Source organism: Topomyia yanbarensis, chromosome 3 (assembly GCF_030247195.1).
Source record: "Topomyia yanbarensis strain Yona2022 chromosome 3, ASM3024719v1, whole genome shotgun sequence".
NCBI lineage: Eukaryota > Metazoa > Arthropoda > Insecta > Diptera > Culicidae > Topomyia > Topomyia yanbarensis.
Window position 1 is genome coordinate 113,299,838 of NC_080672.1, and position 13,384 is coordinate 113,313,221.

The 13,384-nt window shown below is 37.2% G+C and overlaps 2 protein-coding genes across 2 annotated transcripts in view; both read left to right on the plus strand.

The window, feature by feature from the left end:
* Positions 1 to 13,384, plus strand: part of LOC131689725 (protein O-mannosyl-transferase TMTC1-like) — a 739,528-nt gene that overhangs the window by 541,810 nt on the left and 184,334 nt on the right. The window lies entirely within an intron of this gene.
* Positions 8,912 to 9,918, plus strand: LOC131689730 (uncharacterized). Its single transcript, XM_058975020.1, has 2 exons — positions 8,912 to 9,289; positions 9,349 to 9,918. The coding sequence occupies exons 1-2, from the start codon at positions 9,041 to 9,043 to the stop codon at positions 9,628 to 9,630; spliced, it is 531 nt and encodes a 176-aa protein (XP_058831003.1). The 5' UTR covers positions 8,912 to 9,040; the 3' UTR covers positions 9,631 to 9,918.

The window sequence follows — 13,384 nt, forward strand, 5'->3', positions numbered from 1 at the left end:
ATAACCCAAGGTGATTTCGAAGGGGTCCGCGGAGCAAACAAGGTACAATTCCTGGTTGGTCATGATCGATTCAGATCGTACCTACGATCAGCAAGTTAGCAATACTAATGAACCGATGGATGTGGATGAATGTTGGAGACGTGGACATCCCTACAACTCAATAGGAATTGCTGGGCTCACTGGTGGTAGAACGCCTGTCACTCAGTTGACGCACCGAACAACATCCGGTTAGCTAATCAGAATATAATAGAGTTCAGTAGCAGTAACACGCGTTTTTATCACTCTGTTTTGTCCGCGTTATATTTTAATAAAGTATATATGTTTTAACGTATGGGTCGTGTAATCTTCTCTATCGGTCACCTCCGAACACGGCTCACAATAATGAATAACTCCAACTCGGTTAAAAATCCTGCGAGGTTTACGGTACGAACGAAATGAGAGAGTGCCACAATCAGCGTAAAACCCTCGTAATTCCACATACATGCGCCTATAGACACATATTCCCGCAGATACACACAGAGAAGTAGCCTTGGAAGTAGAGCTAGAGATTACAATGCGGAAAGGCTGGGGTTACAATGAGAGCTTATGCATTGGACAGATAGATGATCTGACTACATTAATGCCATTCACATACTGTATAGCAACAAACCCCACTAATTTACAAGGTACCGTTTTTATGGTTAACGGGACCAAAAATTCATTTATTTGCAAATGACTGGAACGATATATCGCCAACATAACCTAGACTTTACACACTTCTCTATGCAAATTAATACTATTAAATATATACTTACCTGTCTCATTCACGAATTGCATTCTCTCTCTGACGCACTGTGTTTGATGGGTTTGAAAGTTCATGTGACCGTATCTCTCTATTTTTCAATTGTACGTTAAAATAATGGACCTGAAAATTCTATTCTGCGCGAAAAATTTTTTTCCGGTTTTCAAATAACTAATTGAGGTCCATCAATTAAGCAAAAACATCAGATAATCTTAAATGACGCCGCCAAGGAAAGAAGAACGATAAGGTCAAAATAAAAAAGGATGGAAACACTAGAAAGTGCGTTGTATATTAATTGTCATTTTCAAATAATGGATTTTTTTTAAATATTTTAGAACTTTCCGAAGCAATGTTTCTCAAACTCGTACAATTCGTTTTACTTATTCATTTTATTATGATTGAATTTTAAAAAATGATTTATTCAGGAAATATGAACCAGTTCACGAATACATGAATAAATCATTTTTTTAAATTCAATAATTTATTCATTTCATGGATTTTATTTGTTTTGTTTATTTTATTTATTTTGAATACTTGACTAATTTTAAATATATGATCATTTCATTTCAATCATTTATGTGATTTAGCATTCCTTTTGTTCATTTTGATCATTTTGGTTCATTTTATCTATTAATTCGATTCCTACTTTGGATTCATTCTGATCAGTTTATTAACTTCATGAGTTTATTCATATCATTAATTTAAATTATTTTATGCACTCTTTTTATTCTATGTATTATATTTATTTTCGCCTTGTATTGACAAAACTATTTGTACAGTCGAACGATATTCATGATTTCGTGATATTTTAAATATGATTATCGTGATATTTTAAATATGAGTAGAGTGATTCCCTTTCATGATTTCAGGATTTTAGTCACTATTTTTTAATATTTTAGTCATGAGTATTGTGATTTATGTTCAATATTTCAGGAACTTTTCCATTATTTCCATAGTTTGAATTCACGTTGTCGTGATATTATTGTCACGAGTAGAAATTTATGTTTATTAATATTCATGATTTCAGTATTCTAGTCATGATATTTTTGTCACGAGTGTGATTTATGTTCATGATTTGAGGATCTTAATCACTATTTGCGTAATTTCTTCCAGAGCTTACTTTCGAATTTGACACGTAGAGTGATGTGACGTATATTTATGATATCAGCAGTTTTATCATGGTATTGGCAATTTTTCTGTCTTATCGCGATCTAATGTTTTTTTGGTTATCATCGGTTTTTTTACGCGGAGTAGCGTCACAATATTAACTGTCATAAAAGTTCGACAGATTCGCGGTATCTTGTTCTGTGAACTATATCACGAATATGATTTGATGTGCTCAGCGCGTTTTCTATCCAGGCATCACACTGAACTTTATCAAATGAATAACGATGGTAGAGGTCTTAACAGTTTTCTCATATCTACTGTTTGTACCTATTACTGCTCGGTAGCAGCTGGACATTTCATGAAAAAGTGCATTGATCAAGAATAATTCCACGAACAATACTCCAATTTTTTTAAAATAGTTCACGTGAAAATTTCATTATCAAGTTGCATGAAATTGACAATAATTAGGGATATCTTCTAAATATCACAAGCACGCAAAATCAAATGTAAGTCATGTTTAAGGAATCACGGATCATGAATAATATTTCATGAATATGTGAGCTATTTTATAATCCGACGTGACTATTGTTCTAGGAATCAAGAACCAGTTCACGAATACATGAATACTATTTTAGGATTTCGTGAACTATTTCACAGGAATGAATGGTATGTCGTGGTTGTTACACTAATGATGAACATGAACCAGCCCACGAGAAAAAATAATATTTCATGATTTTGTGAACTATTTCACGAGAACGGATTTTAGATCGTAACTATTATACTAGGATGCATGAATCAGGTCACGAATACATCAACAATGTTTCATAATTTTGTCAACTAGTTCACGAGCAGGAATGGTCAGTCATGATTATTGTATTAGGAATCATGAACCAGTGCACGAATACATGAATATTTTATAATTTTGTGAATTATTTCACGGGCACACACGGTCAGCCGTGACTATTTCACTAGAAATTATGAACCAGTTCACGAATACATGAATAATATTTCATGATTTTGCGAACTATTTCAGGAGCACTGATATTTGATCGTAACTAATATATTAGGAATCATGAATTAGCTCTCCAGGATTGAATGGATTCATGAATAAAATTCCGAGATTCGTGAAATAGTTCACGAGAAAATATCCAGCATAACTACGAACAAAATGTCTCCTGGTAAAGATAAACTTGTCCCTCTTTACTGTGAAAACCGACGGGATATTTTATTCTTGTGACTTATGTTCATGATATCAGCAGTATTATAACGATATTCATAACTCTTCTTCGCTTTATTGTGGTAGGTTATTTGTGGATTCCTATTGGATGTTTAACTGGGAGAAACATAACAATATGAACTGGACCAAGTTTAACCAATTCGCGGTAACATGTTTTGGGAAATGTGCTGCTAACACGATTTGTAACTCAATAGTTTATTTTGACCGATCAACTCAGTTTTCATTTTCTGCTCGGACACCACATTAAACATTATCACGGGAATAACGATGTTCGAAGTCCTAATAGATTTCTTACATTCACTGCTCGTATATATGGCTGGTCACTACCAGACACAGACCATATTGTATTTCATCATAAATATTTTGGAATAGTTCACTCAAAATTTTCAAGATCATATGTAGAATTTTATGAAAGTGAAAATGATTATGGATATCTTCTAGATATTTCCAAGCACACAAGATAGATCGCGAATAATGTTTAGTTTAAGTTTTAGTAGAGAAAATCGCGAAAATTTCGAATCCTTTATGATTCTGCTCCCGAAAACAAAATTGCCTCTCCCATTTCTCTGCATTCTCTGGTTTCCACCCCACCAAAACCAGTGTTGTATCAACAAGGATTCCGTCCTATTCCTTCGTAGTATATTACAAGTTCATTTATGGATTATAACTGTTTGTAATCATGTGGATTACCAAAAGATGCAGAATGCGATTTTTGCATTGTTATGCGTTGAATAAAATACATTCAACGCTTGCAAATACATCTATTGATCGAGAATTTCTTTATTTGCGGAAGCGCACGCTACTACGCAGTTACACCACTGTTAGCGCGCCTGGGTCAACGTGCATGTGTATGTGAAAACCTCGGCTTCCTTGCTGCTACCTATAGCACGTGGATACATCTATAGCTATAGCAGCACGTGGATGATCGGAGTAATGAGTGAAATGGACAACTGTTATTTCTAATTACCAAAATAATCTCTCAAACTAGTTCCAAAAAGTTTCGAAGGTTCAGGTTTTCCATACTATCGCAACATATCAATTTGCGCCTGAGATATTGAGGCACAGGTTCTGTATTAGGAAGTTATTTGTCGTCTATATAAAGGCTAAAAGAGGACATCATTGTAATTTTTTCTGTATCTGTATTTTCCGGAGGCCATTGTCTGCGAAAATTTTCGGAAACTCAAATGTACATAGTAATAGGACATATTCGAATGAGCTTTTCTCGGAATATGTTTAGTACTGTAAACTAATATCTTAGCTGACATGTTGAAAACAGGCGCACAACTAATTCGTGATCCTGCGACTATAGCGAAAATGTTTTCTAATCTGAAATATAAAAAGTATTCGAATTGATCGAAAATGGAAGCGGTGATGTTTATTGAACAACTCAGGAAATCCTGAGATTGACTCTAAATTCAATTTTCTTGTGCGTATTCTAATATGTTCCAGTTTACGGAGTGTAAAGATATTCTTTCCCGACACTTTGCGCAATTGCACTTTGAGAAAAAAATAATTATGGGTTAAGCATGCGAATTCATGACAATACGTTTTTTTTTTAAAAATTGAGAACAATTTTACGTTCAATAAAACCAATTCAACCCGGCTACCATTTTGACCATCTATCCGAAGTTTGGATTACTCAGTACGATGTACCATTCGACTCAGTTCGACGAGATATGGCATGTGTGTTTGAGTAAGCATTTTTGAATATAATTATGGGATGAGGAATAAGTATAAATTGCATAACCTATTTGAATGGATATAAATTACTTTGATTTGGTGGTCTAGAACATTGTAGATTAAAAATAGTTTTATTTACTACAAGGTCACTGCTGCCGGCTTCGATTTCTCAGAGGAAGTGATTGAAAATTTGCTCATTCCAAAATATTCAATGGAATATCGACTGACTGTCTGGTATAACGCAGATAGCTGCAATTCAATTAGTACATTGAATGAGACGATTTTTTTAAACATCTAACAATCACAGGAGCGTGGTTCGAAAATATCTTTTCAGTTGAACGAAATTCGGAACACAGTTTTAGAAAAGTCGATTTTCTCACATTTTATCACAAGTACCTGTTGTGGCATCTTGCTCAAGTGGTCTTCGATTCTTCGATTTTGTCTGAGTTACTTGACGACAAAACCCTAAGTAATATAATTATTGGTAGTTTTCATAGTAATTCATATCATGTTTACCTTATGATGATATTCAAAGCATCTATTGTGCTACGCATCCGCATATTTGTCTACATTTCGACAAACAAATCACTAGAATGTGCAAAATTGCGCTTATATAGTTTGACGGATAATTTCACTTGTAAACAAAATTTGGTTAGTTTGCTAACATCGAACATTTGTTTGCACATTTATATTATGCACAATAAATACTAACTCTTAGTTTGATTTAAGCTACTCAATACTGTCCCAATTACTACTAGTTATAGAAAGCGGGTATTCATGGTATTATGACTAAGCCGGCTATTCCCCACATTTTCCTCTTGTCTGAAAATGCGAATACAGTCCAACCCTAATTCGACGATATCTTTCGACGGAACCATAAAAATATAAAACCTCAGAATACGAAGCTTTTGAAATACGCAAATGAGCCACCGAGGAAGAATTCATAATCTAATAAGAACTCAATCGTTCTTCGTTAGGATTCGAACACTCAGATTGGGGGAACAGTATCATAATTCCTGTATCATCAGAATTGACAATAGAATTTTATATACGAATTGCTACTACTTTTCGCGATTGCTAGTTTAAAGATTAGCAAAGAACAAAAACAACAGACTCATAGTGTAGATCAGAAACAAATCAACGGCCAAACATCGATTTGTTTCGTTTCAGATACTGGAAGGTTCTTTTATTCTTTATCTATAATGGAGGTTACCAAATGAGTGTTGGAAGTAAATGACGAAAACCACATGCATGGTTGAGCTTTCGTAATATGTAACATAGTTAGATATTTTGTAATAAAATTCCATTTTTCATTGTGCAAGTACTTTTTCTTAAATTGTTTACGTTCTTTTTAACTTTTTGGTGATACGATTTCGTTTTGATGAATAATAGTGCATTTCAGCTCGACGTTATTCCTGGAAATTGCTAGTTCTAACGGAATTGTGAAACAGAAGGATGAACTAAGGTTTTATTTTAATCAAGGATATAGTTACTCGGCCAGATAAGTTTCTCGATTTCTTCTATACATGATCTTATTAAAAAAATTTGAACTATATCATTCGACTACAATAAAAGCTTTGATTAGAAATACAATGTCGCTCGATAGATCTCTGATACTTAACAGGATGGGTAAAATTGCAGATTTTTTTTTATTCATTTCGTTTATTTGATAGGCACAAATGCGTTAGCTTGGCGGTGCCAAATTCTTTTGTTTCTACATTTTGGATATCTTAAAACTAGGAGGTTACAATGTTGAAATATTTTTTTTTACAAAAGGAAAAGAAAGTTTACAGCTATCTTAAGACTAGAAATAAGATTCAATATACAAGAGAGGGCCAAAAGATTTTTTTATGAAAAAATTTAAAACAAGGGATTCAGTTTGATATATAAGAGGGGGAGTAATAGTAAAATTGCAGATTGATTTGAGTTACATAAGCAAAGTACAGTTCATCATTTACAATGATTGCAGTCACAAAAATTAGAATTATGTCCTGCTAAGCTCGAAATAAACATTCTCGAGTTTATCTGATACAGTGCAAGATGCAAAATGAATGTTGATGAAGGTGTGACAAAATTGCTAGATGCTTGTGAGCGCTCAGACATGTACACGGAGATGGCCGACGGGCTACCAGCCAGCTGCCGAGAGTACGCGATGGCAGAAACGCACATGAAGAATTTGATGAAAGCCAAAAAACGTAGCTATTGGTGCCGGTTCGTCGACGGGTTAACGAGATAAATGTCGATGAGCACTCTTTGGGGCATGGCCCAGCGCTTACGAAACCCAAACAGTACTTGCTCTCTTGTCATGTAACAATAAAGCCCCAGGGCCAGATAGATTCAAATTTAACTTGTTAAAGAATCTGCCAGATTCTGTCAAGGGACGCTTGTTGAATTTATTTAATAATTTTCTTGAGGGTAATATTGTCCCTCATGACTGGAGGCAAGTGAAGGTCATCACCATCCAAAAACCAGGAAAACCAGCCTCCGACCACAACTTGTATCGACCTTTTGCAAAACTGACCTGTTTCTGATGATGATCTTGTTTCGCCTCGGCAATTGGGTTGAAGCAAATGGCTTTCTGTCAGATACACAATTTGGTTTCCCCAAAGACAAAGGCCCGAACGACTATCTTGACTTGCTCTCAAGAGAAATACAAATTTCAGTTTCTATCCAAATTCCTTTCTGCACCAGCATGGTCTTTCACGGACTCTAAACAAATTTTTGCTAAACTTGCTGTCTGAAAAACACATGCATTTTTCGCATGGTGATTTGTCGAAATTACGAATTAGCTACATGAATCTTCCCCAGGGCTCATGTCTAAGCCCCCTTCACTACAACTTTTACGTGAATGACATTGAAGAATGTCTTGTCAATTCCTGCACGCTAAGTCAGCTTGCAGATAACGGTGTGGTCTTTGTTACATTTGTCTGCTTGGGCCCTCCAGCTGGGTATCGAGTTCTCCACGGAGAAAACTGAGCTAGTCGTATTTTCAAGGAAGCATGAACCAGCGCAACTACAGCTTCAATTAATGGATCAAACTATTGCTCAGGTTTCAACTTACAAATATCTCGGGGTCTGGTTGGACTCTAAAGGTACCTGGGGATGTCACATTAGGTATCTGAAACAGAAGTGCCAACAAAGGATCGACTTTCTCCATACAATAACCGGAACATGCTGGGGTGCCCACCTAAGAGACCTGATCAGGCTGTACTAAACAACGATATTGTCGGTGATGGAGTACGGGATTTACTGTTTCCGCTTCGCTACGAACATACATTTCATCAAACTAGAGCGAATCCAATATTGTTGTTTGCGTACTATTTTGGGTTACATGCACTCGACTCATAAGATGAGTCTAAAAATGCTAGCAGGTGTCCTTGCGCTGAAAATGGATTTTGGGACCTCTCATATCGATTGCTCATCCGATGCGATATCTTGAACCCGTTAGTAATTGCAAATTCCGAGAGGCTTGTCATACTCAATTCTCAAACCCGATTTATATCCTTGTACTTCGATTACATGGCACAAAATACCAATCGTTCTTCATATTATCCCAATCGTGTCAATCTCCCCCATGCTTCTGATTCAAGCGTATTCTTCGACACATCCATAAAGTGCGAGATTCGACAAATCCTGAATCACATACGTCCGCAAGTGATCTCATGTATCTTTTATAGTAAATTTCGAGAAGTCGACTGCAACTAGATGTTTCACACCGACGGGTCAAGCCTCGACGGCTCCACTGGCTTCGGTATATTCAATCAAAACCTCACAGCCTCATTCAAACTCAACGATCCTGCTTCAGTTTTCGTCGCCGAACTTGCTGCTATTCAGTATACTCTTGGGATCATTGATACTTTGCCCACCGATCATTACTTTATTGTGTCGGATAGCCTCAGCTCAATCGAGGGTCTCCGTTCAATGAAACCTAGAAAGCACATTCCATATTTTCTGAAGAAAATCTGGGAGCGCCTGCATGCTTTGTCTGTAAGATCGTACAAGCTTGCCTTAGTTTGGGTTCCCTCGCATTGCCCCATTCCATGTAATGAAGAAGCGAAATCTTTAGCTAAGGCGACGCTTTAGAAGGTGATATATATATATGAAAGACCAATCAGCTTCAGCGAATTTTTCAGTATTACTCATCAGAGAACCCTCGAAAGTTGGCAATCTTCATGGAGTAATGGAGAACTTAGAAGGTGGCTATATTCGATAATCCCTAAGGTATCGAAGAAACCATGGATGTGGGTCGGGATTTCATTCATGTGATATCTCGGCTCATGTCCAATCACTACACTGGGCTCGCAAAAAGCGGTATCTGCGCCTGTGGTAACGGTTATCACGATATCGAACATATTGTCTGGGCATGCGCCGAGTACTGTTCTGCCAGATCTCAACTATTGGATCCCCTTTGGGCTCGAGGAAGATCACTCAATATCCCGGTTCGAGATATACTGGCAAGCCGCGATCTGCTCTATATGTCCCTCGTATATATCTTCCTAAAAACCATCAATATTCAAATTTATTTGCCCCTATTATTTTTCAGATCATTCTAAGAAGTGCCCTCTTCCGCCTACCGTACTGCAACGATGGTTTGATGGGACTCCAAGACAACACAAAATATCTCTGTCGAATGACCCAACAAACACGAGACCTACAGCACAACATCACACGCGCAATGCGCTGTGTTGCCGATCTGCATCTGAGCCGTACTACGAAATCGTCTGGAGAAACCCCTACCGGCTCGAGGAAGACCGCCCGGCGTCCCCATATGGGAACTGTGGGTAAGACGGACAGGTGGGGTAGGACGGACACATGGTTATTTTAGGGATATAACATTAAAACTTCAATTGTATTGTATGTGTACTCTATCATTATGGGTAACCTTGAATTATGAAACACTTAGTAGGCCTTGAATACTGCTAAACGAATACAATTTAAGCAAATATTGATAATCGGTAGTGCTGTTTTGTGCGGATGTAATTTAAAAGTTTCCGATTTTAAGGTTTATCGATGAAAAAATCAATTCTTTCGCGGAGTTTTTCCTTTGTTTCGATAAAGTAACTTTTAAGTGACATCTTCGTGGAAAATAACAGGTAAGTTTATTTATGCGTGAATAGGTTCAAACGTTTAAAAAATATGTATACTGGTGGGGCAAGACGGAGTCTTGATTAATTCTATTGATTCATCCTTATATGAATGTCTCGCCCGTAGAAACGAAATACTAGAAGTCAAACGTGGAGAACCATCCAGTTAGCTGAAGTCTCACATGCAGTAGGCTGCAGGATGTACGTTAATGTGACCGAGGTTCAATACGGGATTCCTAGAAGTCTCATACTCTAGCTGTGTGATCGAGGAACTGATGTTACCAATTACGCATTTAATATATAACCTTCCAGTTTTGTATAATTGATTGTGACTTATCAAATGATCCAATGTTGGAACTGATTGTGTTGCTCTCTTTATGACAACCGCAAAAACGATATTAGAAAATACATCATTTGCTTCAACTCTAAATCGAACCCCAAAACGTTGTTTTTCACCTCGAATTGAACATATATATTAAGAAGAACCACAATCTATTCAAAACATCCGCTCAATATTTTGCATTGTGATCCTTTCTGCCACATGTCCGTCTTACCCCTACTATATGTCCGTTTCACCCGCAGTATGGAAAAAGTGCAGATATTTCTTCGTTTTCCAGTTCTTTAAAAACTGATACAAAATGATTTTTGTAAAATAATCCCCCTGGGCACTCGAAAGCCAACATAAGGAGCTAGAACATAGAGTATTACATGGTGACAAAAACATGCTCTTACCATGTTATATTTAAGTATATCCTTAATATGTCCGTCTTACCCCCAGTTCCCCTACATGATGCATTCGTCCGAATATGTAATCCTTACCGTTGATTCCCGATGCCCGATATCTACCCCCAGCTTTGTCCAAAGAAAAGGCAAACGTGCCTTATCAAATAAACGAATTGAATAATAAAATAAATAAAGAGATTCATAGGCTTCAAATACCTAGAGCAGGAAAACACAGAAGTGATACAAGTATTCAACAAGGAGTGGCTAATGTGGTGAAAAAGGTGCCTGGAGCGGATAGAATCCCTAACGTCGCACTGATAGTGGTAGTCCCGGCATTTCCGAACATGTTTAAACTAGTAATAAGAAAATTACTAAATGAGGGGCCCTTCTCTGATCGATGCCGAAGCTAGTGTTATTGTCAAAGCGGGTAAGCCGCCTGAGAATCGCTTACTGGGTACTTTCAGAAAACTCTTGGAAAGGCACATCCTGAACAGGCTGACACCAATTATGGAGAGCGATTATAGGTTGTTGTAGAAACAACACAGAAGTCACGATCGGGGAGCATTCCGTAATCTCGAAGCAAGCGCTGAAACAACAGGAAGTGACGATCGACGACCGACTGAATTTCAACATCCTATGTCGATTATATCTGTGAGAAGGCGGTCAAAGCTATGAACGCATTAAACAGAAATATGCCGAACAGCGATGAAGCAAACAGTAGCAAGAGGCGCCTTCCGACTAGTGTATCATCGTCTATTCTGATGTATGGAATTTCTGTCAGGGTCACGGTGCTGGGGACACAGCGTAATCGAATGAAACCAAGCAGTACATTTAGGCTCAAAACCATGCGAATCACGATCGTGTACATAACTATTTCATCGGATGCAGTCTGTGTCGTCGCCGGAATAATCACTATCTGCATCATTCTAGTGGAGGATAGCGAGTGTTATATATAGAAGGAAACTACGGAAAACACTGATATCTAACTCGATGACCAAGTGTAAACAAGAAGGGGATTTGGCGGATGATTGTTGATGAACACACAGACTCATACCGGTTATCCCGATCTGGCTGAATATGAATTGGATATAAGTAACCTTCTAACTCAGCGATTCTCAACCTGGGGTCCACGGACCCCTAGGGGGCCGTCAAGTCGTTGCTGGGGGTCAGCGAAGAGATCTTTTCCGGACGAATATTGAAACTTCAAGTTTTTTATCGTATCAGACTGAAAATAATATATACAGCATATAAATCGATGTTAAGCCGTGGGGATCCGCAACCGCCCAGGGTAATTTTGAAGGGGTCCGCGACCGCCCAGGATAATTTCGAAGGGGTCCGCGATAACCCAAGGTGATTTCGAAGGGGTCCGCGGAGCAAACAAGGTACAATTCCTGGTTGGTCATGATCGATTCAGATCGTACCTACGATCAGCAAGTTAGCAATACTAATGAACCGATGGATGTGGATGAATGTTGGAGACGTGGACATCCCTACAACTCAATAGGAATTGCTGGGCTCACTGGTGGTAGAACGCCTGTCACTCAGTTGACGCACCGAACAACATCCGGTTAGCTAATCAGAATATAATAGAGTTCAGTAGCAGTAACACGCGTTTTTATCACTCTGTTTTGTCCGCGTTATATTTTAATAAAGTATATATGTTTTAACGTATGGGTCGTGTAATCTTCTCTATCGGTCACCTCCGAACACGGCTCACAATAATGAATAACTCCAACTCGGTTAAAAATCCTGCGAGGTTTACGGTACGAACGAAATGAGAGAGTGCCACAATCAGCGTAAAACCCTCGTAATTCCACATACATGCGCCTATAGACACATATTCCCGCAGATACACACAGAGAAGTAGCCTTGGAAGTAGAGCTAGAGATTACAATGCGGAAAGGCTGGGGTTACAATGAGAGCTTATGCATTGGACAGATAGATGATCTGACTACATTAATGCCATTCACATACTGTATAGCAACAAACCCCACTAATTTACAAGGTACCGTTTTTATGGTTAACGGGACCAAAAATTCATTTATTTGCAAATGACTGGAACGATATATCGCCAACATAACCTAGACTTTACACACTTCTCTATGCAAATTAATACTATTAAATATATACTTACCTGTCTCATTCACGAATTGCATTCTCTCTCTGACGCACTGTGTTTGATGGGTTTGAAAGTTCATGTGACCGTATCTCTCTATTTTTCAATTGTACGTTAAAATAATGGACCTGAAAATTCTATTCTGCGCGAAAAATTTTTTTCCGGTTTTCAAATAACTAATTGAGGTCCATCAATTAAGCAAAAACATCAGATAATCTTAAATGACGCCGCCAAGGAAAGAAGAACGATAAGGTCAAAATAAAAAAGGATGGAAACACTAGAAAGTGCGTTGTATATTAATTGTCATTTTCAAATAATGGATTTTTTTTAAATATTTTAGAACTTTCCGAAGCAATGTTTCTCAAACTCGTACAATTCGTTTTACTTATTCATTTTATTATGATTGAATTTTAAAAAATGATTTATTCAGGAAATATGAACCAGTTCACGAATACATGAATAAATCATTTTTTTAAATTCAATAATTTATTCATTTCATGGATTTTATTTGTTTTGTTTATTTTATTTATTTTGAATACTTGACTAATTTTAAATATATGATCATTTCATTTCAATCATTTATGTGATTTAGCATTCCTTTTGTTCATTTTGATCATTTTGGTTCATTTTATCTATTAATTCGATTCCTACTTTGG

Bases quoted from the DNA above. Each gene is read 5' to 3' on its own strand.
- LOC131689730 (XM_058975020.1), top strand. From the start codon at position 9,041: ATGGATGTGGGTCGGGATTTCATTCATGTGATATCTCGGCTCATGTCC. The intron at 9,290-9,348 runs GTATATATCTTC...ATTATTTTTCAG, and splicing joins ATCTGCTCTATATGTCCCTC to ATCATTCTAAGAAGTGCCCT.